At 41.1% G+C, this 26820-nt stretch overlaps 1 protein-coding gene across 2 annotated transcripts; it reads left to right on the plus strand.

The window, feature by feature from the left end:
• Positions 1-44: 44 nt before the first annotated feature.
• On the plus strand, positions 45-26112 carry CILK1 (ciliogenesis associated kinase 1). Of its 2 annotated transcripts, none has more exons than XM_079970461.1 (14): positions 45-398; positions 6199-6465; positions 9063-9117; positions 9472-9593; positions 10560-10639; positions 12524-12656; positions 14035-14206; positions 15085-15252; positions 16448-16750; positions 17684-17871; positions 17987-18129; positions 18895-19023; positions 19859-19984; positions 21758-26112. In XM_079970461.1, the coding sequence occupies exons 2-14, from the start codon at positions 6365-6367 to the stop codon at positions 21910-21912; spliced, it is 1875 nt and encodes a 624-aa protein (XP_079826587.1). In that variant the 5' UTR covers positions 45-398; positions 6199-6364; the 3' UTR covers positions 21913-26112. The 2 variants fall into 2 exon arrangements, with proteins under 2 accessions (XP_079826587.1, XP_079826586.1); XM_079970460.1 differs by lacking the exon at positions 45-398 and adding an exon at positions 1395-2156.
• The last annotated feature ends 708 nt before the right edge of the window (positions 26113-26820 follow it).

The following is a 26820-nucleotide window of genomic DNA, read 5'->3' on the forward strand; positions in this document are numbered from 1 at the left end:
AGAGGAGGGACCTACTGTACCCAGAAGGCAATGCGCTAACGGTTGTTTTTTTTGTCTTCCGTTACCCTGCGCTGCCTGCCGGGAAGTGTAGGCGGCGCAATGTATGCCGGGAGCTGCGAAAGCGTTCTTTAAGCATTCAGCTGGGCGGTGATTGGCTGGGATGAGGCTTTCAGAAACGTCGCTCCGTGGTGTGCGATGGGGATTGTAGTTCGCGGTAGCTGAGGGCCGTTTAAGCACATAGAGGTGTTGAGGGGTGTCAAGCTGTAAACCAAACCAACCATCTGGACTTTGTGTGGTTTCAGGCCTTTGGCTCTCCCCTTAAACTGAGTAATGTGCGTGACCTAAGCATGGTTTCCCACAAGCAAATCCCACGGGCCTCGGTAGCACTTCCTTGACTGGTAAGTGGCGAAAGGAGGCAGCCTAAGCGACAAGTGTTTGCCCATCTCCAATTGCCTTCCCACCACCCGAGCTACCCCCTCCTTTTCTCTAGAGATGCAACCAGTGCTCCCCCCCAAAAAAAATGTTTAGGGGCACTCTCATTTTCCTACTCATGTTGAAATACTGCCGCTCAATGAGGCCAAACTTGGATTCACCAAATGTTTAAGGTGCCGTGCCGGATTTACATATAAGCTAAACAAGCTATACCTTAGGGCCCTATTCCCTTGGGGGCCCCCCAAAATCTTAAAAGGAAAAAGAAAACTGGATGTACATTTCCAAAATATAAGATAAAAAAACAAATGAAAGAAATCCTACATACAGCAAAAGTGTTTTGTGTTGTGTATGGACCTGTTAGGTTCATAAATTACCATATAGCATATATTCAACACAAAAAACAGTGACAATTTGTTGTTGACAAAGGACAGCTGGACATATAAAGGGCCCCATTACCTTCAGTAGCTTAGGGCCTCATCAAACCTAAATTCAGCCCTGTTTAGGGGTATGCGTCCCCCCAGAAAAAAAGCACTGGGTGCAACTAAGGGGAAAGTGGGCTGGCTGCATGAGGAGCCGGCGACAGATTTGGATACAGCATCTGGGAAGACAGACCCAAATATATATTCCCTTTTTTTAGCTTTTGGACTACATTCATGGAGAGACTGATAAGCTGAACTTCTCCCTCTCTTGACAAAAGCGTTTTGCATCCATCTTTTGGTTTCCATCTCAAGTTCTTTCCCATTGCTTTCTGCTGTTTGCTTCCTGCAATCCTCATAAGCAATGCTGTTAGGTTTAGATTGTCCACCCATCGTGTAGGTGGCTGTTTCCTTGGCCTTTTAACAGGTAGGTAGGGTCTTCCACAGTGAAATTTATATCTTCCCAATCCTATGGCATTCGGTCACAATTCCTGTACAGGCAAGTAAACGATAAGGTTTTGTTTAAAAAGGAAAAAACTCTCTTAGGCTGCAGTGCTAAATATAATTATGTCTGGTTAGATGCAGTGGGGTTTAGTTCCAAGTAAGCATAGAATTGCACTGTCCAGCCTTCATCCTTTGCTGATACTAGGCCTAAAGTACTCTTCCTAACAAGACAGGACTGAACGGAATACCTGTTCATCCCTTGTTCTTCATCTTCCTCATTTTTATTACCTCTCCTGTGTTGAATTTCAGGTTATTCTTTGGGGCATGGGCCTATCATCTTTCCTTGCTCTATGAAGAAGTCATACACATTGATGGCACCAGTGTTGTGCATAGTGATATATAAACAAACACTGTTTATGTTGTGCTTAGCTTCTACAAAGATATGTATCTAAGCTCAAGCCTTCCTGTGCAATGCTGACCGATCCTACCACTCCTCCCTCAAAGTCTGCTGTGTTGGCTGATACATTGACAACTTCAGTGTTCCCAGTTGTTGTTTGAAAAAATGTCCAGGGGCCAAGCTTTGCTCATCTTAGGCTTGCATGCATTGAACTTGCTGCTTTTCCAGGAAATAAGACAAAAATTGTGCTTGCCTAACTAAATGCCATACGGGGGAGCTGCTGAGTTGCTTTTACCAGGGAAAGCTCTTGGTTGTCCCTGCTCAGTGGCCGCATTTTCCTTTTGTGTGTGTACAGTATGTTTTTCTCTTGGTGGGCGGAAAGCTTCCCCTTGCCCATCTGAGTGCGATGAGTCTGCCTCTGCTCTGGTTTCCTTCTGATGGAAGAATCTACAGCTTCCACTAGCAGGGTTTGTACTGGCTATACAACTGTAGCTTTTAATCTTGTTTCCAGCAATTGCAGGACTTTCTTCTCCTGAGAGGGTGCGTGTGAAGCTGACAGACTTCCTTTGGAGCACTGATGTAAATTTTGTATGTCAGTCCCACAGACATGACAGCTTTGGGGGCTTCGTAAAATCAGATTAATCCTCAGGTTTTTGTTTATTGTCCAAATTCCTGAGATCTTAGCCATCCCTCCATGTCTGACAAGGAGTAAAATAAGAGTAGAAACTTCATTTGTTGCTTACATTTTGAATTGTTAAAAGATGACTTTTGCTACTATTTTGACATCTCAAGAAGAGGCCTAAAACTTGTCTGCTTGCAAGAATATTCTGATTCGGCCTATTATCTACTGTGGGAAAGGATGTAGAGACATTGATAGTTTTTTGTTTCTGTTTGTTCGTTCTGTAGCCTTTTAGTGTGATTTGTTGGCAGTATTTTAATACAAATGCTTATTTTGTGATAATGGTGGATAAAAAATAAAAACTGATCTAAAAGCAACAACTATATAATGTAATCACTAATTTTCTCTTAAAGAACAGATTAAATAATAATAAATTCTGTTTTGTTTTTTTAAAGAAACTTGTTTCTTAAAAATAATCTGAATAATACAGGTCACCAGCAAAGTTATATATTGAGCAGCAGCATCTGTAAGATATTCTAAGTTTAGTAAAAACCAAATAAAATATACAAAGCTGTCTCTTTATTTACAGTACATAAATCATATTATATTTAGTTGTAAATTTACATAGTTTAATAGAAATTCACTATTAATTAGGTAATGTAGGGGAAAGCATCAATTCAAAACCTTTAAATAGCATTTTTTCCTTGCATATTTCAAGCATGATCTCTGAGAGGTCTAGAGGGTGGGTTACACAAGGCCTTTTTGGTTTGTAATGAATTATCATGGCCCATATACTGCTCACATTTAGCTGTTGCTGTGAATACTGAGATTTTTGTTTTATTCATTGCATTTATATCCTGCCTTTCTGCCAAGGCACCTAAGGTAGTTTACAATTTACTGTACAATTGGGAGGAGAAGCAAAAGAAGGAGACCGTCTGGTTGGAGCAGGCTGCTAATGTTGCCTTTGCCTGCCTCCTTCACATGCTGCTTCCTCCTTACTGAGCAGATGATGTCTGTTGGCCCTTTGGGAACAGGGAAGGGGCATGAATGTGACCATGTCATCCATTCTTCACTACGAAACTCATTGTACTTGCTATGGAAAACTGACTCTGTAACCTCAAATAACATTATTTTAAAGAATATCTCTAGAACATCTTCTTTGCCTATATCTGTCTGTCTATCTTGTAATTATGAGTACTGTGTTTTGCTTTGTGGTCACTTTCATTTATGTACTTAGTTTTCAGGTAGGAGTCACTTGAAAACAAACAGGAGGTATCCTTCTGCATTTCTCTTGATTTCCCCCCAGTGCAAATTAATCATATTGTCTGTGATGGGATTGAGCGCTTTGTTTTGTTTTTCATTTGCATGACTCTTAACTGTGGGAATTGCCAGCAAAGTTCAGCTTTCTCATGGTTATCTACTATATATTTTGGAATGTTGATTGTTTACCAGATCACTATGCATTTGAACACCTTTAGTTATTGTAACCAAGGTTTGCATAATGGTTCCTAAGATGAAGGAGCAGGCTTTCCCCTGCATGTTGGTGAATGGAACTTTTCAAAACTGTGCTGTTTTGAACCTCTGGTTTCAAAACTGTTGGATGCAAGACTGCTAGTATACTATATAGCAAGGGATGCAGGTGGCACTGGGGTCTAAACCACTGAGCCTCTTGGGCTTGCCGATCGGATGGTCAGCGGTTCAAATCTGCTCAGTGGTGATATTGCTCTGTCCCAGCTTCTGCCAGCCTAGAAGTTTGAAAGCATACCAGTGCAAGTAGATAAATAGGTACCATTGTGACGGAAAGGTAAATTGTGCTTCCATGTGCTCCGGCTTCCATCCTAGTGTCCTGTTCCACCAGAAGCAGTTTAGTCATGTTGGCCACACGACCCGGAAAGCTGTCTGTGGACAAACGTCGGCTCCTTTGGCCTGAAAGCGAGATGAGCACTGCACCCCATAGTCGCCTTTGACTGGGCTTAACCGTCCAGGGGTCCTTTGCCTTTTACCTTATGTAGCCATTTTCACTTTCAGATTTGCAAACCAGTTAACTTCAGAATCGTTTGGCTGAGATCCCATTGAAACCTGCAGAAATTTTACACTCGTTTTGAGCACTTAGACTCAGAAGCCTCATTTAAACAATAGGTCTTATTTTCATGAAAATCAATAAACCTAGGACCAGGGATTGAGTCCTATATGTTTTCACGTTATACACCAAACAAGAAATGTTCTTTTTGTATCCTTACCACTGACTTTGCTTTTGCTTGCTACCTTGATGCTCAGCTCTTGCTGCAGGGTGGGGTTAGAATTAAAATACTAAAATGTCTCCATTACGGCTTTCAAAATGAGTGCTTTTAGACATTAACACGATTAATTTCCATTTGCCAAGATGCTATTTGACATTTCTGAAGCAGGGTCCATTACATTAAAATGACAAAAGCTTTCTTGGAAAATTAAGAATAATTAAGACCAGGGGATAACTATGTACCTTACCAAGAGTCCTATGTCTGTGCAAAGTGATATATATGTAGTGTGGCCCTCTATCCATGTGTGTGGCAGAACTCCAGGTGTGCATTGCTGGACCAAAAGAATTCCCGCCTGGGTAGCATAGGGAGGATATGAATTTTGTTCTCTGTACATAGAATCAGATGGTCACTTATCACGCAGCAGACACTTTAAACCACTTCCCAACCTCCTTCCCGCTTATGGTTCCAACCGTGCAGAGAGTCAGTCTGTAGCCTCTGGCCATGAATTTAGCATATCACACAATTAGGCACAAACATCACATAACGAATGAACACGCTCCACAGTTTCATCAACTAAAGCAGAATTAAAAAGCAGTGAGTGATAGCTCTGTTAAGAACCATTTTGAACACACAGTTTCATAACAAAAGCTCCTTTCCAAAGAAAAATGACAATGCAGGGTGTTTTTTAAAAGAACTTCTTCCTTAAAGATGAAGAGCAGGGAACAAAAATACTTGGATTAAAAAATATATATTAAAAGATTTATTTGCTTGTGATCTTTGACCCGTGATGAATGTTTGTCTTCAATAAAATATATTCATTGTGGCAACTAAATAAATATGTTGAAAATTTATTAACATCTTACGAAACGTTTGAGAAGAAAATCTACTGTGCTCTGAGTCAGTGACCCATTGCTAATCTTTTAATAATGGATGCTGACATAGGGTTCCTTGTGGCTACAGGAAAACAAACACTGTGGTGCATGAATTTTCCAAGTGCTCCCCCCCCCCGCACTGTTTTTTTTTAAAAAAACAACAACAACAACTATGGAGGTATCATTTGAATATGATAAGATTATATTTAGCCTTCCTGTAAGTAAGCTGACCTAATCATAAAGAAAATGATTGACAGATGGTAGACAAGAGGGAATAATGAGTCTCTTTTTCATCTCTCTTCTGAATCTGAGACAGGGGCAGCTGGTCTTGATAATCCTAAACCTTCTGGAATCAGATTAATCATTGGTCTATGTTATGCTGGGATAACATTGTCCATTTATGTCTTGCATCTGTCTGGTTTATCCATCTAAATATGATTTTGACGATAAGAAATTATTATAAATTAAAGTGCATTATTTTATCAGAATTGACAGGACTATGTCTTTGTCATTAACAAACTTTCTCTTGAATTCATTCTTCCAGTTCATATTTTTGTGCCTATAATTTTGTCAGTTTCTGGTGCTAGTATAAATTGCATTAAGTAGTTCATGTGGGCCATCTTATCAGTAGAGCACACCACACCCTCATTTGATCCCCTGTCTTCAGGCAGACCAGGAAAAACACAGATAATGATTATGGAGCCACATTGCAGGGAAATGAGAATATCCAGACATTTTGGGCTTGGAAAATGGTAAGCATTTCCCTGTATTTTTACAGAGGCAAAGCCAATCCCTGAAAATATGAGCCCGGACAACATTCACACTGTTCCAGATGCTTTGTGTTTGTGCTGCCACCGGAAAAACTTCACTCTGAGAGGAAATGCAGCTGTGGAAAACGGCATCCTAGGGACTGAAATGAGTTTGCATTCTGGAGGATCTCCATCATGAATAGATATACAACTATTAAACAGCTGGGAGATGGGACTTACGGTTCTGTTCTCCTGGGAAGAAGTATTGAATCAGGGGAGCTGATCGCCATTAAGAGGTAAGAGGCTCACGTATGTTGTTGTACAACTTCAGCATTAACTCTTTGGAGACACTGTGCAGCTTAAATAGTAGGTGACTACAAGTTGACAACGTGTTTGAAGATTGTGGAATCCAACTTTGCTGGCTTTGAAACTGGGCCTGATCCATTGGATGGGGGAGTCCGAAGCAGTGTGATATGGTACAAATATCAGCATGTTTGATAGGCCACAACCAGGGATCTGTGTTTGTTGCTCTTCAGCAGACCTGTAGGACTTGGTATTGAGTTAAACAGCAGCTTCTTGAGAATCTCTGCTTTCTAGCCTTTTGTGGCTAGGTCATGCCTGTTGAAATCTCTGAAGTTACTGGAATTTTGTGATGGAGTTACTCTACCCTTAATAGCTTCTCATCTCACTGCAACGAAATAAATTATGGGAAAAGATAAATTTACAGACTATTTTGTGCAAAATATATTCAATTATCCACATTCAGCTTTTCAGCGCAGAATTTGGTTGCCTAGGTGCAAGTTTATTTAGCACAGAATATAGAAAGCCATGGCTGTAACCAACCAGTATGTTACAGTCACATCTGTGCAGCTGACCAGATGGCTTGTGATGGGATTTTGACTCCCATGTCAATGTGGATGTGTTGTCTGTGCATGTATTGTTTATGTACAGCTTGCAGTATTTCACAATGTACTTGTTCAGAACCACAATAACAGATGAATAGCCCGGAGAAAAATAACAGCAATGCATTTGTATTGGGAAGGTTGGCATCAAATTCATCCACAATTCATGCACTGCAGATTAATGCACTGTGCAAGCAGGAAGCTTTGTCTTCACATTGAGCTAGTTTCAGTGTTTTGCCACATATTTTTTGCCCAAATGTTATTTAATTTCCTGATCCTCAGCTTTAGTTGGATCACAAGTACTTTTTAAAAAATGTCCTGGCTCTATGCATGTTTTGATGGGCAGAGATGACTAGAACTGCAGGCGTGTTCCAAATATAATGTTAGCCACAATCCAGCTATTTTTTGGTTTGTTTTAGGGTAGAAGATTGTCAACAACTGCACATGAACTAGTAGAAGGCATCATATAGTTAGAATATGTTTAGTAGCCGTAGTTTAGGTTGAGGTTTGCTTTGAAATATTTTTTGAACTGCTGCCAGAATGCCTTGTTTCAGCACAAATCAGCAATTTCTCTGGCATTTTTCTACTAGAGAGAGAGAGAGGTTCTGATTTTTTCCCCTTCATTGAGGAAAAGAGAATATTCCATATTTTTTCTTGTGCTAGAGGGAGAGAAGGAGCCACTGACCCAGTTATATTTATGGCTTTGGGAGTATGTGGCACTTACATCACCATAAGGATTGCCTGATCATCATTTCACAGGGTTGTTTGAATAAGATGCTGTTCTTTCAAGTCTCATTTTGATTGAGCAGCAGTGGGAAACCTGTGACCCTCAAGATGTTGATGAATTACCACCACCCCTTACCATTGGTCATGCTGGAGTCCAACCACATTGAGGGGGGCACAGGTTCCCAGACTCTGTGCTAAAGGGTGTTTGGCTTATTTTCCAGCTAAAAGTGGAAATCTGTGGGTAGGGAGAACATTGTGCTTGTATTAAATGAATTTACCCAATCGCTTGCATTTGGTGGTGGGCAATGCTGAGGAGATGGTACAGTATATTTGTATACATGTTATAGAACTGAAGTATCATATAGGAAAACACAAACACTTTAGACAAAATCTCCAGATCTCCAGAATGTGGAATGGACAGGATCATCAGATCAAACCCTTTACCCTGAACATAAAACAGCCAAGACCTCAAGATTTCCCCTTATGCTGAAAACCTCAATATAAATTGCGGTATAAAACAATGCTTATTTAGGAAAAAAAAATCGACAACAATAAACTTTAAGAAATATGGTTGTGTGCTTTTTAAAAAAATTCAGCAAGCTGACCTAAATCACATGCAAAGAAGAATACCATGTTCTCATTTTGCGTAATTCTACTTCTGCAAGTCATGAGTGCCTCAATGATCTTATCAGAGGTTTGCATGACTTTTAAACCTTTTTAAAGCCAAAAGGAGCAAAAATACAGATTAATTAATAAAACAAAAACAAAAAAATATGTGTGCTGGCCTAGCATATGGGTGGAGTCAGTGGCGTAGCGTGGGGGGTGCAGGGGGGCCGGCCGCACCAGGCGCAACATCGGGGGGGGGGCGCTCGCACTCACAGCTCTCTGCCCCTACCGGGTTAGGGGGCGCAAATTACTTGCCTTGCCCCGGGTGCTGACAACCCACGCTACGCCACTGGGTGGAGTGCCAAAGAGCTACCATTTAGACCTGTGCACAGTGGGGGGTTTTTTTCCTCTCACCACCACCATATGTGCTTTAAAAATCCTCTTAGTATTGTAAATGTGTTTCCATGTGACAGTGGCAGTGTTCAAGAAGCACAAGCCCAAAGACCTTGTTGGGCATGCAGAATTAGGGTGGTTGTTGGATCCCAGCCATAAAAGAAGCACAGCTCTGAGTATTGTGAGCTTCCATTTATTCCTTCATGGACCTAGTACATAAGTAGCATCAGATTGTGATACTGACTTCCTTACTTTGTGCTTTACAGGATGAAGAGGAAATTCTACTCCTGGGAAGAATGTATGAATCTTCGAGAAGTTAAGGTGCGTAAATCCAAAATTTGCACTGGATTCCTTCAGCTTTGGGTAGAGCTGTGGTTGAAAGTCCATGGTCAGATGCTGTCTTGGGCAGCATTGCACATTTCTCTGGGGAATTGGAGTGCGGATTGTGACAATTGAAGAACGGATTGTGCCAATGTGCCCACTATCAGCATTCATCTTTACAAGGCCAGAGGAACATTGGTCATAACTGACTCTAAGAGTCAGAGAACTTTTTAACAGCCAGGCGCTTAAATTTAGCAGTATCTCAACTTATGTTTCTGGGACAAGCGTTCATTGTCACTTATCTTAAAGCCCTGTTTCAACAGTGTCTGTAATTGTCTTATCTTGCATTCCCAGTCCTTGAAGAAACTCAACCATGCCAATGTGGTGAAACTGAAAGAAGTTATCAGAGAAAATGATAATCTGTACTTTGTGTTTGAATACATGAAGGAGAACCTTTATCAGTTAATGAAAGAAAGGTATGTTGATTTCCACCCAAAAAAACCCCCCACCATCCAGTATAACTCACCAAAACCATGAACTACTATTCACCAAGCACTATAACTATGCAATCGTAATTCATGGTAGCGAAATCACATCACGTACATTATAAGCATGATATTTAGGTTTTTGAACTGAGATTGCTCAGCTCCCACTTTCTTGTCTTGGAGGTCCTTGACTGGCAACTGGTGATAAGTAGGCCATGATCCAGTGACAATGCCCAGAAGGACCAAGGATGGGGACAGGAAACGCTGCCTGAATAATCCTGGCACCACATGTATAGCATGTAATTTTGTTCTGGTACTCCTAGACTTGAATGGTTTTATTTTGAGAATATTTTATAAGCTGCTTCTGAGAGCCTCTTGGCACTGTGAAGTAGAATTTTGAGCAGAGCAATCCGAAAGGGGGGAGGAACAGGAGGACAAATCAAAGGCAGACAAGGTGCCAGATCTGATTAAGACTGAAGGCAGTGATGGGTCACTTTTCCTTTTCCGATTCCCCATCTCCCATTGCTATCAATGGGAGAGAAAATAAATATGCTAGTTCCAGGTGTGGCATACTTTTCTCCTCAAACTGGGAGTGTGTTAGAGGAAGGGGAGGCCATTAGATCCAGTGGAGCCCACCCATATCCACTCCTGGCATGCTCTTTTTTGCCTTCTCTGCCATTGCAGCAGCAGTGGTGGAGGAAGAACCACAGATCTTTCCATGGGTGCAGTGAGGATGCCTGCTTCTTGGGCAGAACACCTCTGCCTGCAGATCTCCTGCTCTGTGCACTGGCACCCAGAACGTCCTCCTCCAATAAGGGATATATAAACACATGCTTATTACTGCTTGTATAACTGTATCCATTCTAGCCTTCGACTGTATCTCCAATAAATAAAGTAGTACAGCTAAGAACTCCCTTGTGTGAACATAAATCCCCCTCCTATACTTTTACCTTACAGGAACAAATTATTTCCCGAATCTACTGTCAGGAATATTATGTATCAGATTCTTCAAGGACTTGCATTCATACACAAACACGGTAAGACCTGACTAAAGGCCAAATTGGATGAGTATCTGTGACTGTATTGATGGCATGGTAGGAAGTGATATTAACAAATACTTAAGAAATATTTGAGCAGGCACTAAAGGTTTTTTGTTTGCGTTCAGGAAGGTAAACATGACTTGTCGAGAGTGGTATGAGTGAGGCTGAAAACACACTCTTCTCCAGTGTGTTCCAAAAAGGCTAATGTTCGTTAAACAAAATATATTTATTGTAGAATTATACCATTTATTGCAATTCCTAATTAAGGCTGCAGCTGGAAACATCCTTACTGTTGGGGTGTAGCCCCCACTCAAGTCAACAGGACTTGCCTTTGGGTAAACATGCAACAAGACTGAGCTGCACAAAATGTATCTGTAAAGCCTGGTTATTTGAATGAACAGTTCTATTGTTAAACTGACCTCCTACCCCTGTTAGAGGATTATGGGTTGATCATGGGATGTCATCCCAGGCAGGAGCTACAGGGTTCAAGGAAAGCTGCCAAGACTGTTTTGCTGCAAAAGAAGACAGAAAGTTGTGTGAAGCCAACGCAGACCACAGTAGTTCTGTGCAATTCTGGCAATAATAATACTGACCGTGTATTGCATTGTGTTGTTAAGTCGCTTTGAGACCTTTGTTTGTATAGTGATAAATGCAACTGTTAGTACTGTTAGTAATAATACAGTTGCATGGTTTACTGATATATTTGAAATGTCTTGAACATTTGCACAATAGTAATGCTAAGTGTGATTATCGTTGTTTTCTTCATGTTTAGTGATAGTGAGTGTGAAAGAGAAATTATTACCTTTCACACTTTTTTTTTAAAGAAAGAAAAGATATTTTTACCTGGTCAGATCTTCACCTCAAAATATAAAGCAGTATTAGAGGAGAACATTTTGTGGTTCATAATAGCTCAGTTTACTCTCTTGGCAACTTCTCTTAATAAAGTGTTATAATGGCGGCAATGAAAGGAGATGGGGTCAGATATTATGTAACCAGAGTGAGGGCTTGTTATTTCCTAAATAAACTCATTCCTTGTAACGTCCAATGCACTGCAGTTTCAGAAACATGAAACAGTTTCATAAAGTGAAAACGAAGTGGATGATTTGATAGAATGGCTTTGTCTAATTAATTGCTGTTGTGTTAACTAGATTGTAAAGCAATTCAAGTGTGCCTTGATAGCTCTTTTTGGACTGTGCCACTTGGTTTGACCCTTTCCTGTGGCATGGAAGAGTTTTTAATGCTTTATTAATGAATTTCTAGCAGGAAGTCTTTTGAGCAGGGACCTGACCTCAGATTCTGTTTGCTGTGCCAGGAATCAGCCCTGGAAGATTAAGTAATACTAAAATAAAGAACCTCATAGCATATGCAGAGTACACTGAGTCACCTTTGCCAGCTGCCACATTTTGGGGTTAGGAAACAGACCATCCAAACACGCCTGAGCTTTAGCACCCCTTTCTCAAAATTAACCACTGATTATTAGGGTTTCCAGATCTTTATATCCCCCACCCCGGCTCCAACATTCTATGCCTTTAACTGCTTTTGCTCTGTGTACTTGGGCAAATTATAGCATTTGAGTGATTCCCCAACTATAAGTCAGAGTGGACCCACTGAAATAAATTAATTTAAGTCTCTCAATTTCAATGGGTTTGCTCTGTGTATGATTAACATTGACTATCACCCTTTATCTCCATGCCGTAAAAAGCTTCCATCTACTGCTCGCAAGCAGTTTTCTTCCACTGTTTGAAGAGGAGTGGGAAAGCCAGATATTTTTTTTCCGGTCAGTCGACAAGCCTGCTAGTAACTAACCACGCAAACATGCACAATGAAATGAAAATGTGGGCGGCAGAACAGACTGACTAATGTTTGTTTTCATAACTACAGGGTTTTTCCATAGGGACTTGAAACCTGAAAACCTCCTTTGCATGGGACCGGAACTTGTGAAGATAGCAGACTTTGGCCTTGCACGGGAAATCAGATCCAGACCTCCCTACACAGATTACGTATCCACAAGATGGTAAACACTTGAGCTCATATGCCTTAAGCTGTGTTCACGTTACTCATGCTCAGAGTAGATCAAATAAAATTAATGAACACTACTCATTTAGGTCTATTAATGTCGATGGGTCTACACTGAGTAGGCTATGGCTGTATGGCTGTGTATGTGGTGTTAAAGATTACTTCTATTCCACTCTGATTGTGATTTTGGGAATAATTAAGAGCTGTCTGATGCTAACAACCTTTCAGTGCCAGGTTAAGACTTTCCTCTTTAGCCAGGCATTCGATGGAATTTGAGTTCAATGCTTTATGTTACTGCCAATTTGGATTACTGATAAATTCACCCACACTCCTGGAAGCTGGTATTTCAAGTTTTAAGTTACTGGTTTTATTGCTCGCATTTTGATGGCAGTGGTTTCTAACAATTTTAGACGCTTTAAAACTTGATTGTAAGTTTTCATGTTGGTGACACATTTTTTAGATGTGCATCAATTTTCAACAGTAATTCAGTTATACTAGCAAGACGGAGGTAAACTAACCCCTTTCCAGCCCTGGGAAGAGCATGGGGTAAGGTAAAAGGTAGGTAAAGAACCCCTGGACAGTTAAGTCCAGCCAAAGGCGACTATGGGATGTGGTGCTCATCTTGCTTTTCAGGCCGAGGGAGCCGGCGTTTGTCCATAAGCTTTCCAGGTCATGTGGCCAGCATGACTAAACTGCTTCTGGCACAACTGAACACTGTGTTGGAACCAGAGTGCACAGAAACCCCGTTTACTTTCCCACCACAACAATACCTATTTATCTACTTGCACTGGTATGTTTTCGAACTGCTAGGTTCGCAGGGGCTGGGACAAAGCAATGAGAGCTCAGCCTGTCGTGCGGATTCAAACTGCCAACCTTCCGATTGGCAAGCCCAAGAGGCTATGGGGTTTTAGACCACAGCACCACCCGTATGCGACACACCTACACATTGCGGCCAGCACACTAGTGTGTCACAACACACAGTTTGGAAAGCTCTGGCCTAGAGAATGTCCTGCGTTAGGTGATTTACAAATAAAATAAATAACAATTGCGCGGCACCTCACCACTTTGATTATAGTTTAGAATTTCAAGGGTTAATTATCCCTGCAAGACAGAAGATATATTGGGGAAGATCTAAGCCCAAGACAGGACAAGCAACCCTTGAATAAAATTGCTTCAGCTTCTTACCTTGAGCAATGCTCAGGGAGGGAGGTTGAGTTGGGAAACATTTTAGAGGCTCTTGTTTCCATGCTGGCAGAGAGAAAGGGACCTTTTGCAATTGCTGTCCAGTGCAAATGTACTAGTCTGGTGTAAGGTTCTGCTTGGCATATTTTGTAAATGAACCCTGCTGTGTTTCCCCCCTCGCTTTTGGCTTTCAGGTACAGAGCTCCTGAAGTGCTTTTGAGATCCACTAACTATAGTTCTCCCATTGATATCTGGGCTGTTGGTTGTATCATGGCAGAGGTTTACACACTCCGGCCGCTCTTCCCAGGAGCTAGCGAAATTGATACTATTTTCAAGATTTGCCAAGTGCTGGGGACGCCAAAAAAGGTAACTGTGAGCCTGTCTTCAGTGCACATGAAGGAGTATAACTCTCTGAATATGTTCTGTTCTCCCCTCCCCCCTACTATTCAACTTCTTTTCTGCTATTGACACTGGATAGCTGATTGCTAAGATGTCTCCAGTTTTATACAGTCTTGATAGAGAAAATAGTAACTTGTACTAAAAAGGAGACATTGTATGGGATGGTGGGGAGCAAAGGGAAGAAAAATGTGCTGCCTTGGAATTAATTCCAGTGGAATTCAGCATGCATGAGAGGAAGCTGTGACCGCTCAAACTTTAGGAGAGCATTCTGCATATGATTGGAGTCATTCTTTATTGTTGAATTGCTGTCCATAAGAATTCTATGCCAGGAACTGGCTGACATTACTGTGCCTTGGTGCTGCAAAAGAGAACACACATTGCTTAAATGGTGTACAAGCATATAGTGCATATTGATATGAGAAAGAAAGATACAATAAAGGTACAATGAATGCAGTAGAATAACAGAAACAAAATGCCTGACAACGGTCTACCTATTGAGTGGCCTGGCCAAAATATGGCGGTGATCAGCTAACCTAGGACTGCCTTACTCTACCCTGTCATTGCCTTCACTTCACCCTCCAGCTTTCTAGTCATGAGTTAGGACTCCCTGGTCTTCTCACGTGCTCTTGATTCTCTGGGATCACTTCAGCCTCTTACCTGCCCCTTCAAATGTGTGAGCTGATCCGCTTGCTTCAAATATCCCAGGATCAGTTCATTAGTCAGCCAGACCTTAATGCAATGTTGGAAACGTTGCTTCTGAGGGCATGAGGGTGGCATCTTGAGCAAGGCTGCACCAGCTACATGGGTATTCATTTCCTGACCAGGCATGCTTCTGTCCTTTTCAGAATGACTGGCCCGAAGGCTACCAGCTTGCCGGCACCATGAATTTCCGCTGGCCTCAGTGCGTCCCAAACAACCTGAAGACCCTCATCCCTAACGCAAGCAGCGAGTCAATACAGCTCATGAGAGACATGTTGCAGTGGGACCCCAAAAAGCGGCCAACGGCAAGCCAGGTTTGCTCTTCTTTCATGAATATGTCTTTACAACTCTCTGCCTTGCTGACAGCTCACTCAGAGGAACAGAGGAACTTTCAAAGGTTACATGGAGGAGTGAGTTCAAAACATGTGTTGCAGGCTGTTGGTTCTGACCACTATTTCCCACCTCCAGTCCCAACTCAGTGGAATATTTTTCTGATTCAGGGAAGTCTCAAGTCTCTTCACCCACTGCTGACACAGCTCTGCTTTTCTCTATTTCTTATTGCAGTTTCTAACTCTATACCTCGCTTTGTTTCTTCTATGCATTCCCATCCTTGCTATTCAGAAAAGGAGCACATGGAATTGGATTTGTGTTCACATCAGCACCTCTTAAAAACTGCAGCGGGGCGGACAGCTTTATCTGATCCTTTATTCGTTTTCAGTGGAAATAAAGCAGTGAGAACAAAACTCATACTTTGAGAATAAAGGCTGCCTGGCACTAATTGATTAACATGCACTACTAATTGGTTTAATCAAAGGGCCCTAATAAAGTGAGATGTTGTCTATTATGTTTATGATTTCTTACCTGTCCTTCACCATAAGGTCCCAGGGCAGGTTACAGCAATTTAAAAAACTGTTAAAAATAAATTGTGGTCACTGGAATAGCGTGCATCCTGAAAAAAACATTTCTCAGGTGTCAAATGCCATGGTAAAAAGGTAGCCCAATATGAGTTATGCCAGAGAGAAGTCTCTGGGCATACAGACTGTGTGGGGAGGGTTGTGCACAACACCATAATTTTTAAAAAATAAAATAAAATTTTGCACCCAGACATTCCAGATTTTGCCTATAATTTGTAAATTGTGCAGATTAAACACATTATGCAAACTGCAAAATTGTTTGTGGCATGGATGAGTTGCTTTTCATTTTTGCATAAATCTGGTTTTGTTGTGGAGGGGGAGAAGGAGGGTTGCAGAAAATGGAAGACCAACCCGTTTCCCTTCTGAGATTTCAACAGGCATATATTTGTAGCACTAAGAAACCTACTTTTATAAAAAATGAAAGCAGCAACTACTAGAAAGTTGAATTTTGCATGTGCTATCATATTTTGGGTCTTCCTTGCCCTTAGGTGGTATTGTGGCATGCACAGAGCCCTAGATATTGGGACTGAGAAACTGCCTGTTTCTGCTTGCTTGACTCTCCTTGTTTAAAAAATTTCTCTCCCTTGACTTTTAGGCTCTTCGATATCCTTACTTCCAGGTTGGCCAATTACTGGGCACCTCTCGCTCTACTCAGGAGCTGGGAAAGCAACAGAGAGACCTTCCTGATAAAGCACAAGTCCACATGAAACCCATTCCACCAGCACAGCCTCCTCCTAAAGCACAAGTTCGCCTTTCCTTCAGACCATTCCAGCAGAACCAGCCCTCCCACTCCCTGATATACCCCTACAAAACAGACACCACCGTGAGTGACCATTTAAGAGAAGACAAGCCTAGCCAGGTGGCTTTGCCAGAAATTCACAATAAGATTCCTCAGCAGGTAAGACACAGTCTTGGATGAGATGTCTGTCTTTCTAAAATGTGGACATTATCTCACTCTTGTATTTTAAATAGGATTGGCTGTGTGATTTTAAGTGCAAATGCAAAAACAGATTTCTACTTTTCTTTTTTGTTTCTGGATGCTAGGAGCTTGTTCGTGTTGAGCTGATCTTTCCACAGTTGCTCTCAACACAGAGGCTACATAATGTTGCATGAATGCCGCAGCCTCTCCCATCTATTCTGCGTTAGTCTTGGGAACTCTTGACTTGGTCTCCAGTGAATTGGAAATCAAGAGTTCCTTAGTGTAGAGCAGGCAGGTGGGGCAGACCTTGGCTCTACTGATACATGGGGAGTGTTTATTGAAATATGCCTGTTAGGAAGGATCCAAACTTCTACTCATTTGAACATCTGGGTACTGATGGTTATACATGATCTTCTTTGGGAGGAAGTATGGTACAACCATCAAGTGAAGTTGGAGGTCTCCCCATTTGGATGACGCATGCAGACCCAACTTCTCAAAATACATGCTACACCTTGCTCTGAGCAGGCAGTTATGTCTCTCCTGCCCATGGTGAGGCAGTAAGCCATGGGCTTCCATGGCTTTCAATTGGCTGCAGGAGCTTCCTGCAGCCAATCAGAAGCCACACTGTGATTTCCGAATGTTTTGGAAGTTGAACGGACTTCCAGAACAGATTCTGTTCGACTTCCAAGGTACGACTGTAATGGGGATTTATTTATTTGGCAGAAACCGTAGAAGAGAAAATGAAAGTGAGTGGTGGCCAGTGAGACCAGATTTTGGCAGTAAAATCACAGCCCTGTTGCCAAAGGTCCACTCTCTGCCCACTGGAAGCACTTCCAATATTTATTTTGCTCATACCGCAGTTCTGATCTTCACATGCTTTTCTGTTTTCTTATTTTCCTTCCGCAATGTCAGAAAGCAGACATTGGGACAGAGAAGGCAAATGGGGAACTTAAACCAAAGAACCGTCGTAGATGGGGTCACATTCCCGGGACACTAAAAGACTCTGAGGATTGGGAAGACCTGGAAGATGGAGGTGTTAACTCTTCACTTGCCAGAAAGGAGCTTAAAAACAAAGGGCAGAGTGATGAAGCTCTTTGTAGGCAAGTTACTGGCCTTATTTTTCTTTCTTTGTCCATAAAAGTGTTTCTATACTGCTGTATCATACATACTGCTGTATCCTGCGGTATAAACATGGCTGGTTGATTTGGGTTTCAGATTTGAAAGTATCCTGGATCTCAAGCCGTCAGCTTGCTTAGGAACTGGGAACAGCGCGCCTTCCTATCTTCGGCAGGACACACCAACGTTGCAAGTTTCTGCAGCCAAACAACATTACTTGAAACATTCTAGGTATTTACCTGGTTAGTAAAAATAAATATTTACTATGAAGCTTTGTAAAATATGATAACTCACTTTTGACGTGAGTGAGTAACCTCTAGTCCCAGACGTCCTACTGCTTATTAGCTGCAATCCTAACCACACTTACAGGGACTTCAGTGGGATTTACATCCCAGTAGATATGTTTTGTTTTCATTAAGCCATTTCCCTTAAATTTGCTACAAAATGCATTTTTGCAAACTTTATATTTAGCAACAAAAAATGTTTGGGAAACTATTTTATTACTGACTGTTGATTAGGTGTTGATCAAACTGTCTCGAGTTTATGATTGGTTGTAAAATAATGTTACATTTGTATACCATCCTTCCTGCAAGTTGCTCAGAGCGCGTTTTATTTGTGTTTTAGCTTCAAACAATCCTGTGAAGTAAGCTGAACTGTGGCTTAGTGAATTGCTTAAGGCCATATACTGAGTTTCATTGCCTGGCATAGGTTTGTCCCCGAGTTTCCCAATATCCAAACCCATCATGTATTGCAGCTGGTTCTTTTCTGGTCTCTCACTAGAACATGCTCAGCTTACATTCTACGTGGACAGCAACCACAATCTAATGCCCTTCACATTTAGGCATGTTTAACCTAATTGTGTGGAATATCTATGAAATTAACATACAAAAGCAAGGTATAATACAACCCCAAAGCGCTTGTCATCAATGGGCAACTGACGAGCGAGATATGTATATAAATAAATGTATTCCTGCTGCATTTTTACAGCGTCTTACTTCTTATTCTAGGAATAAGCACAAGAAATAATTTAGTCTCCAGTTCAAGCAAAGATTCCATCCCGTCCAATCCATGGCCCAGTTCTAATTTACCTGGAAAGACATCGGTGGTGGCAGGAGGGATCACCAGGCTGAACTCCAGTAAGGAAAAGAAAAATTGTCTTCTTTTTTAGTTCTACCTACTTTGACCTGTTTGCTGACTGCATTTTGTGATAGTGATCCAGTGTTTGATGTATTGACATCCTTGGCTGCTGGGTATTTACTGCATAAGACAGACAAAACAGGGTAAAGTGGCTGTGATCCTAAGTTTATTCACAGCTTTGATCCATGCACATTTACTTGGAAGTAAGTCCCGCTGAGTTGAGTGACATTTCTTCCCTAATACTTCTGCATAAATTAAAGTAAATTCCTGCTGGTTTTACACTGAAGATCATGACATCATATACATAATATATCAGATTTTTTTTCGACGATAAAAGTCTCTGAAGAATCAATTCAGACACTTAGGGCTCATCCACACTTCCCACTGCTTTCCCCTGGGGAAAACCGCTCTTTAGTGCTCAGTGAGAGCAAATGGCAATCCAGGTTTTCTCTGGATTGACATTTGCTCTGATTTAGCACTAAGCAGTGGGTTTTCCCTGGAGCAGGGCAAGATGGAAACTGCTGGGACCTGTGCCTAGAAAGTGTGGGTCAAGCAGAAAGCCACTTGGACTCTATGCACAGGACAAGTAGAAGTGTGGTGCAGTGCTGGCACAGTTTCAACTCTTTCTGGTGCCAGTACCATCTTATCACAGAAAAGGAAGCTATCACATCACATGGGGTGGGACTTTAAGACAATAACTGGATTAAGCATTGGCTGGATTATTATGAATGAAAATAACTGGATTAATTTTTTTAAGGAAAAAATAAAGGTTGTTTGTGGTTGTTTGTGAAATTTTGTACTGGCCTACTGCATTGACCTCCGATTTTCTTTCAGGCAACACAGGAGCCAGTGCGCTAAGGGGTGCTTACATCCCTTCATTTCTGAAGAAAGAAGTTGGCTCTGCTGGCCAGAGGGTTCAGTTAGCGCCAATTATTGATGCATCGTCGTCAGACCCATCTCGTAAGCTCTTTCTGTTTCTGAAAATGGTGCTGGGGAGCACAGCAAGAATGCCACTGCACTGCAAAATGAGGGTGCTTCATCTGTGACTATCTGCAGTCCGCTTTAAATGGGGTCATGCTTTAAATGTATGGTGTGCATACAAAGCGCAAGAGGGGCAATTGTTGAACCAGCTTTCCCACTGTGGATTAAAGAGTAACTCCAGAAAGATAGGCATGCTTTCTGGGATGCTTCCCATGTTTTGTTTTGCAGTACCCAGTCAGATACATGGAGTTGTACTCACACACTGGGACTTCCCCTTCCTCTTCTCTTCCTGCTTCCCCCCCCCCCCAAAAAAAAATCTGCTCCAGAAAGTCCCCCAACACTCTGGAGCCGATTTTGAGAATATACAGAAAGCTGCAGGGGAGATCAGATGAAGGGAAAGTTCCATGACAACCGAGGGACAGGGCCTGTAGTTGCTAATATTGCAAATCTAATCTTTTTTCAGTAGTTGAAATGGCTGATACAAAAGAGCCACTGTTTGTCCGAATACCAGCAGACTGAATTTCCTCTAGGACTACAGACCCTGTTTGTTCTGCAGTTGTATACCTCTCACACAAGAATTCAGTGTCCTAAGGATTTTGTCATTATTATTATTATTATTATTATTATTATTATTATTATTATTTCACCCAGCAATTATATTTCTAGACCTTCTGATGGCAACAATGTTGGACTATAACTCCCATCATCCCTGATAATTGACCATGCTGGTTAGGGCAGATGGGAGCTGAAGTCCAATAAAATCTAGAGGGCACCATGTTGGCTACCTCTAGCACAGACAGTACTTGGTTAAACTTTAGGATTCAACAATGTAAGCAGGGAATTGAGAGCATCTCAAAGCTCTGTGTTCCTACCCACAACTAGTGGTAGCAGAAAATAAGCCATTTCAGTAAAAAAACAACCTAAAATACTCCTTTCTTTGGCCCTTGACAGAACCTAGAGCAGTAGCTCAAAAACACCGTAACTTATTATTCCAGTGAGGCAACTCTTTGTCCTGTTTTATTTTTCATATGTAAAGTGAAGAGAGAGAGCAGGTCTTACGGTATCTTAGTTGACTTCTTCAGAAGCATTCAACTAAGATAGTTTAAAAGCATTGGCATAGAAAGTTGTGGATTGGATTCTGCGTGCTAGTTAAAGTATATTATTTTTTTTAAAAAAAGAATAGTTCTGCTTATCAAATTGGTGTACAGTGGTACCTTGGTTTAAGAACAGCTTTGTTTATGAACAACTTGGATTAAGAACGCTGCAAACCCACAAGTAGGTGTTTTGGTTTGTGAACTTTGCCTTGGAAGCAGAGCATGTTTCACTTCCTGTTGAGTGTGTTCTATTTGTAAATTGAGTCACCCGCTGCTGTGGGAAAGCACGCCTTGGTTTAAGAATGCTTTGGTTTAAGAATGGACTTCCAGAATGGATTAAGTTTGTAAACCAAGGTACCACTGTATTCATTCAGATTCAGATTTGGTGACAATGGTTTGGATCCAGAAAAGCTTTCCGTTAATGGAAGGGTCAAGTGGAGCCTTCTGCAATCACAATTTTTTCTTGATTCTCCACATCTCTCACACTACTCTGGACAGCCTCCTAACTTCTCAGAGCAAGGGAGCACAGGAGCTCCGAATCACCCCTCCCATTTGAAATTCTCTAAGGATCCTTTGGTCAAAGTCACCAGATTCTGTATCTGAATTTAACCCCTGATCCATTCTCTCCTTTCACACTTCCTCTCTTTTTCCTTTGTAGAATACACTTCTCTGAAGTCTGTCAGACCTCATATAGGGAGGCCGTCGTTTAACATACCTATGAAAAGCACGCCAGGGCTGCTGCCCCACCCACCTCCAGTTCAACCAGTCCATGGACGAATTGACTGGTCTTCAAAATATGGCGCTCACCATTGAACTCTTGAGCTGCAGTATACGTTCCACGAACAGTGACCAATGATAAGACTGTCTCCAGCAATATTTTATACGCTGGCAATTCTGTCGATCGTTTTTTTGTATGACCAAGAAATTTCAAGACCGTCGAAGAGGGTTTATTTTTAGTTGTATGTATTTGAAAGCAAATCTTGGACCTTTTTTCTATCATTTTTATTATGTGGTTGGGCAATTATTTTCATAGAACCAATACACATTTGTATATCAGGTTTAGTATTGTGGGTCCCTTGCTTTATTTGGCATTTTTATATGATGAACTTGTAACTTTTTTAAAGAAAACTATTTTTCCTTTTTTTGGCCTTTTTTATATAAGTGAATAAATGTAGCAGATTGAAGCAGTATTTAATATAAATATGGTGCAGGTAGACATAAGGGCATTTACCAAATACTTATAAAGTTAAATTTTCAACTTGGTATGTTGGAAAAATAACCTGTTAAGCTTAGTATCCAGAGCCGCCTTTCAGCTTCATAATTCAGCAGCCACAGTCGTGTTACTGGTCTCGTCTTAGCTGTAGTAAATCATAAAAACAACTGGGGCATGAACTCCTTGTGCTTCATGTGACTGAGAATTGTTACAGCTAGTTGATCAGCAAGATAGAATAGTAAAGCTTTTCCTTCAGGCTGCAGATAAGAGTTTTGTATGTTCTGAACAAACCTGAAAAACCAAATCCTTGCATATAAAACATGAATTTGGCAGGTGAAAAGATCCAGCCTATTTTTTCAGTGTTCATTTGTTCCCTACATACAGCTCATACTGGTTTGGTCCAGGATAAGCTTCTCACTGCTGACTATGTAAACTGGAAAAGGGAAAGACTTGTGACAGCAGGAAATTAACTTGACCACATGCTTCTTCATTCTAGCCTCTTTCCACAATGCAAACTAAACCATCTACAGGTGGAGTCATCCTTCAGTGGGAAGCAATATGGGTTGCAAGAGTAGCAAGGCCCTTGGATAATATTTAAAGCAATATTAAATATGACAAAGCTGGTTCGTAGAGTAATATAAATGGAGTATTAAGATAAATACCAGCAGCAAAGTTAAAATGTTTTTTTTATATTCCACACAGCCTACATTTCATTTTTATGGCTTGCCTTTTTGGAAATGCAGCTTAGCGACTTCTTTTACAGGGTTGACAAAATTTATCCTTTATATAATTTGAGGTTTACATTAAGAAATGAGTTGACATGCATATTTATATACTGTAATTTTAGGATCGAGTTCCAGCCGTTCTAGAATGGCCAGATTTTAGCAGATGTCAGTAAGCCAGAATTTTAAAGATTGAAGCTATACAGCAGAACATGGTATAGAAAATGGCAGATTCAAACCTATGCATTGTTTTTAAATGAAAACAAAGAGTTGAAAAAGTTTTAAGGAGACTGCCCTGCTTGGCAAGTGTTCAGCTGAAATGATACATCATTTTTTAAATTGAGGTGGGAGGAATGGGGATTAAGATCTCAGCTCACAGAAAAGGCTCTTTCTCAGGGAGAAATAATTACCCAAAGCCAGTAGATGGGTGTTTCTGTCTAGGCAGTTTTTGAGTATAGAATGAGCGTCTTTTCTACGTCTTTGTTTCCAATCTGTGGTGGAATCACGCTGTGTCTTGAGCCATATTCTGCCATTGCACCTTCTCCGTCATCCATGAGGGCAGGAGATGCAAGTAGGCATGCTAAAATTGTGTGTCAACACCTTCCCATTCCGATGATCGGCTGACAAGCCGAAGGAAAGTCCCATTTCTTTTTGCATTGTGGTGTCTGGCCACTCCTTCACTAAAATACAAACAATTTTGCTTCAAGCATTTCCACACAGCCAGCGAAAGAGGTGGACAGATAACAGAAATGCAGAGGGAAATTGAAAGCAGAGCTGTGGATGATTCTCTCACAGAAAACATAGGGTGGAGTTGGCAATCAAACAGCTAGGATGGCAACAAAGGTGTTGTCAGTTTTTTTAAAAAGCGTAACAGCTGCATTGTTCTTTAATGCATGGATGTGAGACCTACAGCCCTTCAGATGTGGCAGGACTCCAGTTCCCATCAACCCCTGCCAGCATGGCCAGTGGTCAGTGATGGTGTAACATGCATTCCCAGGTTGCCTACCTCTGCTCTAACCTGTCACAGGCAACATCCCAACTCCATAACTTTTGGGAAATCAGCATTTTTTTTCTCCAGAAGGTAATAGGATATGAACTCATCACTTGCCTTCAGCTGAACAGTTGCTATCTCCCTACCCCAAAATAACAGCATTTGGGGGTTATCCCACCAGCTGTTTCATTTCCCCTATTCCCTTTGTTATTGAGGGAAAGTTCGTACGTAGTTCTGGTTTCTGCAACCATGGAAACACAAGACTAGCAGCTATTTCTCTCTCTCCTGTACATGAGCTATATTTGACCAGTATTTCCTATTTGTAGTAAAGCACAAAATGGACCAAGAAGTTGTTATACTTTCTTATCAGAGCCTACACAAAGCCTTGCTCTGTTTCATTGCAGTCCTCGGTGGCTGCTATATGAGACAGATGAATTTGGAAGGAGATAAATTTGACCCATTTTTAATTCTGCAGTGACAACGCAATTTTCAAAATTCATTTATCAATGAGATAACTATAACCTATTAAATCAATTTACTACTGACATGGTATTTGTAAATCCTCTGTTGTGGTATTTGTATATTCTTTGGTTCCTGCTTCAGGGACTGGGACAAACAGAAACATACTTTTGCTTTTATACTGTTTAGAAAAATATGTGGAGGGTCCCCTCCAATGGAAAGCAAAATTGCCAGTATTTAATGGAGGATTATTTCATTTAGAACTTTTTTTAAAGGAGGACACTAGAGTTACTAATTATTAAATGGTTTAGCTTATATTTAATTTTGCTAATAGGTTTTCCTTATTAAGCTGCAGTTCTCACCACAGTTACTAAGGAGCGAACCCCACCGGCATTTACTTTTCAATAACTGCTTAGGCTGTAATCCTGTTGGCTCTCTTACCTGAAAGTCCTTTTCAGTTCAGTACATGTATAGGATGTTCAGGCATGTAAAGGATTGCAATGTAAGAATCATGATTGATAATAGCCCAGAAATGAGCACTGCAACCCCAGAGTCGTCCGCGACTGGACCTAACAGTCAGGGGTCCCTTTACCTTTACTATTGTCTGATTGCTTAACTCTGCAGTCCTGTACAAAATTACCTGGTAGTAAGGACCACTGGTCCAATTCAGTGGATCTTACTTCTGAGTAAGCACATATAACATTGTACTGCAAGTTTAACAGATAAGTCTGGAGCAGTTTACAGTGGCACAACTGTCACTGAATTCATATGGAGCACCTCTGCTTGAAGTACATTTTCATGAATTCTTACGCTTATCATTTGAATTGACAACATAATTCCCTGGAGAGCAATAAAATGGCCTTATTTCCACTTCTCCTTGGTTTGTGTCACAAAAAATGATAAAAACCACAAGTGGTATCTTACCCCGAGATCTGACCAAAAGCAACATCTCTGCCAAATATGCCACATGTTAAATGTTTTCACTTAGCAATGTTTGTGACGCCTCTTCATGTTTGAACCATTTGTCTTGCATGCTATAGAGTAGCTGGTGGGTGTGAAGAGCGTGAAAGACACTTTATTCTGAAGTAAGATACACTCACCTGTTCCATTTCTGTACTACAGGTTTGTTTTAAATCTTCTGCACTTAAATGAATGGGCACCTCGACCTCCTTAAATTTGTTTTTCTTCAAGTGATTAAGGCTGCAATCCTAAACCTGCTTGAAGAGTAAACATACAGTTTCCTACATTCAACAGCACTACACTGGCTTATAAAGTTGTTGAGGTTTATAAAAACCGGTTATTGGTTTATATTTGTGATGATTAGTCAATAATGTATCAGTGTTGAATAGCTCCACTCTACTCACACGGTGACTCTAGCACAGTTTGTGGATCACTACAGCCAAGGAACGCTTTAGTAAAAACACGAAACATTGTGTGTCTTGTAGCCAAGGAAAAATATGTATGGAGAATAAGTACAAAGTTAAATGTGAGTCAACGGGTATAATTGGGTATGGAAAACCTAACATGTTTTCTACTTAGGGGTCTTTTGTGGGGTTTTTTAAACAAATGCTTGTTTCCTTTTGTGTCACGAGAGGCTTCTTCCCGAAATAAAGTGTTTCAAAAAATCATGTTTTTGAGTAGTGTTGAATAATCCCTGCATTCAGTGAAATTTGGTTGTGCCCAGTGCTTTTTTCCAGCTGAATGTAGCACCTCTCAGGTGGGTGCCATGGTCATTCTAAGGGAAGGAGGGAGGTGTTCATGGTGAGTTCTTTTTCTAGAAAAATACCACTGGTTATGCCCTCTAGTGTTCAGTGCCTTTCCTCTTCTACCTTTACACATTCGGAAACTAGTAAAAGACACAAATATTTAGCCAACGTTCAACTCTTAATGGCACCATTGAGACTATTAAATAATAAAGTAATAATCAGGATAGCACTCAAGGGCCAGTTCACCTCTCACCAGCTTGTACCACAGTCATGTTCTACATTCAGCATGCAGCTGACATTGTAGTATAATAATAATAATAATAATAATAATATATTTCCCCAGCCACTCTGGGCGGCTCCCAACAGAATATTAAAAACACGATAAAACATCAGTCAAAAATACTTCCCTAAACAGAGCTGCCTTCAGCTGTCTTCTATAAGTCAGATCGTTGTTTATTTCCTTGACATTTGATGGGAGGGCGTTCCACAGGGCAGGTACTACTACCAAGAAGGCCTTCTGCCTGGTTCCCTGTAACTTCGCTTCTTGCAGTGAGGGAACCGCCAGAAGGCCCTCAAAGGAGGACCTCAGTGTCTGGGTAGAATGATGGGGGTGGAGATGCCCCTTCAGTA

The sequence above is a fragment of the Podarcis cretensis genome (genome assembly GCF_951804945.1).
Source record: "Podarcis cretensis genome assembly, chromosome: 3".
Taxonomy (NCBI): Eukaryota; Metazoa; Chordata; class Lepidosauria; order Squamata; family Lacertidae; genus Podarcis; species Podarcis cretensis.

Excerpts from the sequence above, each read along its gene's own strand:
- CILK1 (XM_079970461.1), top strand. The coding sequence starts at position 6,365 with ATGAATAGATATACAACTATTAAACAGCTGGGAGATGGGACTTACGGT. Across the intron at positions 12,657-14,034 it reads GATTACGTATCCACAAGATG|GTACAGAGCTCCTGAAGTGC; the intron begins GTAAACACTTGA and ends TTTGGCTTTCAG. Across the intron at positions 15,253-16,447 it reads AGCGGCCAACGGCAAGCCAG|GCTCTTCGATATCCTTACTT; the intron begins GTTTGCTCTTCT and ends CTTGACTTTTAG.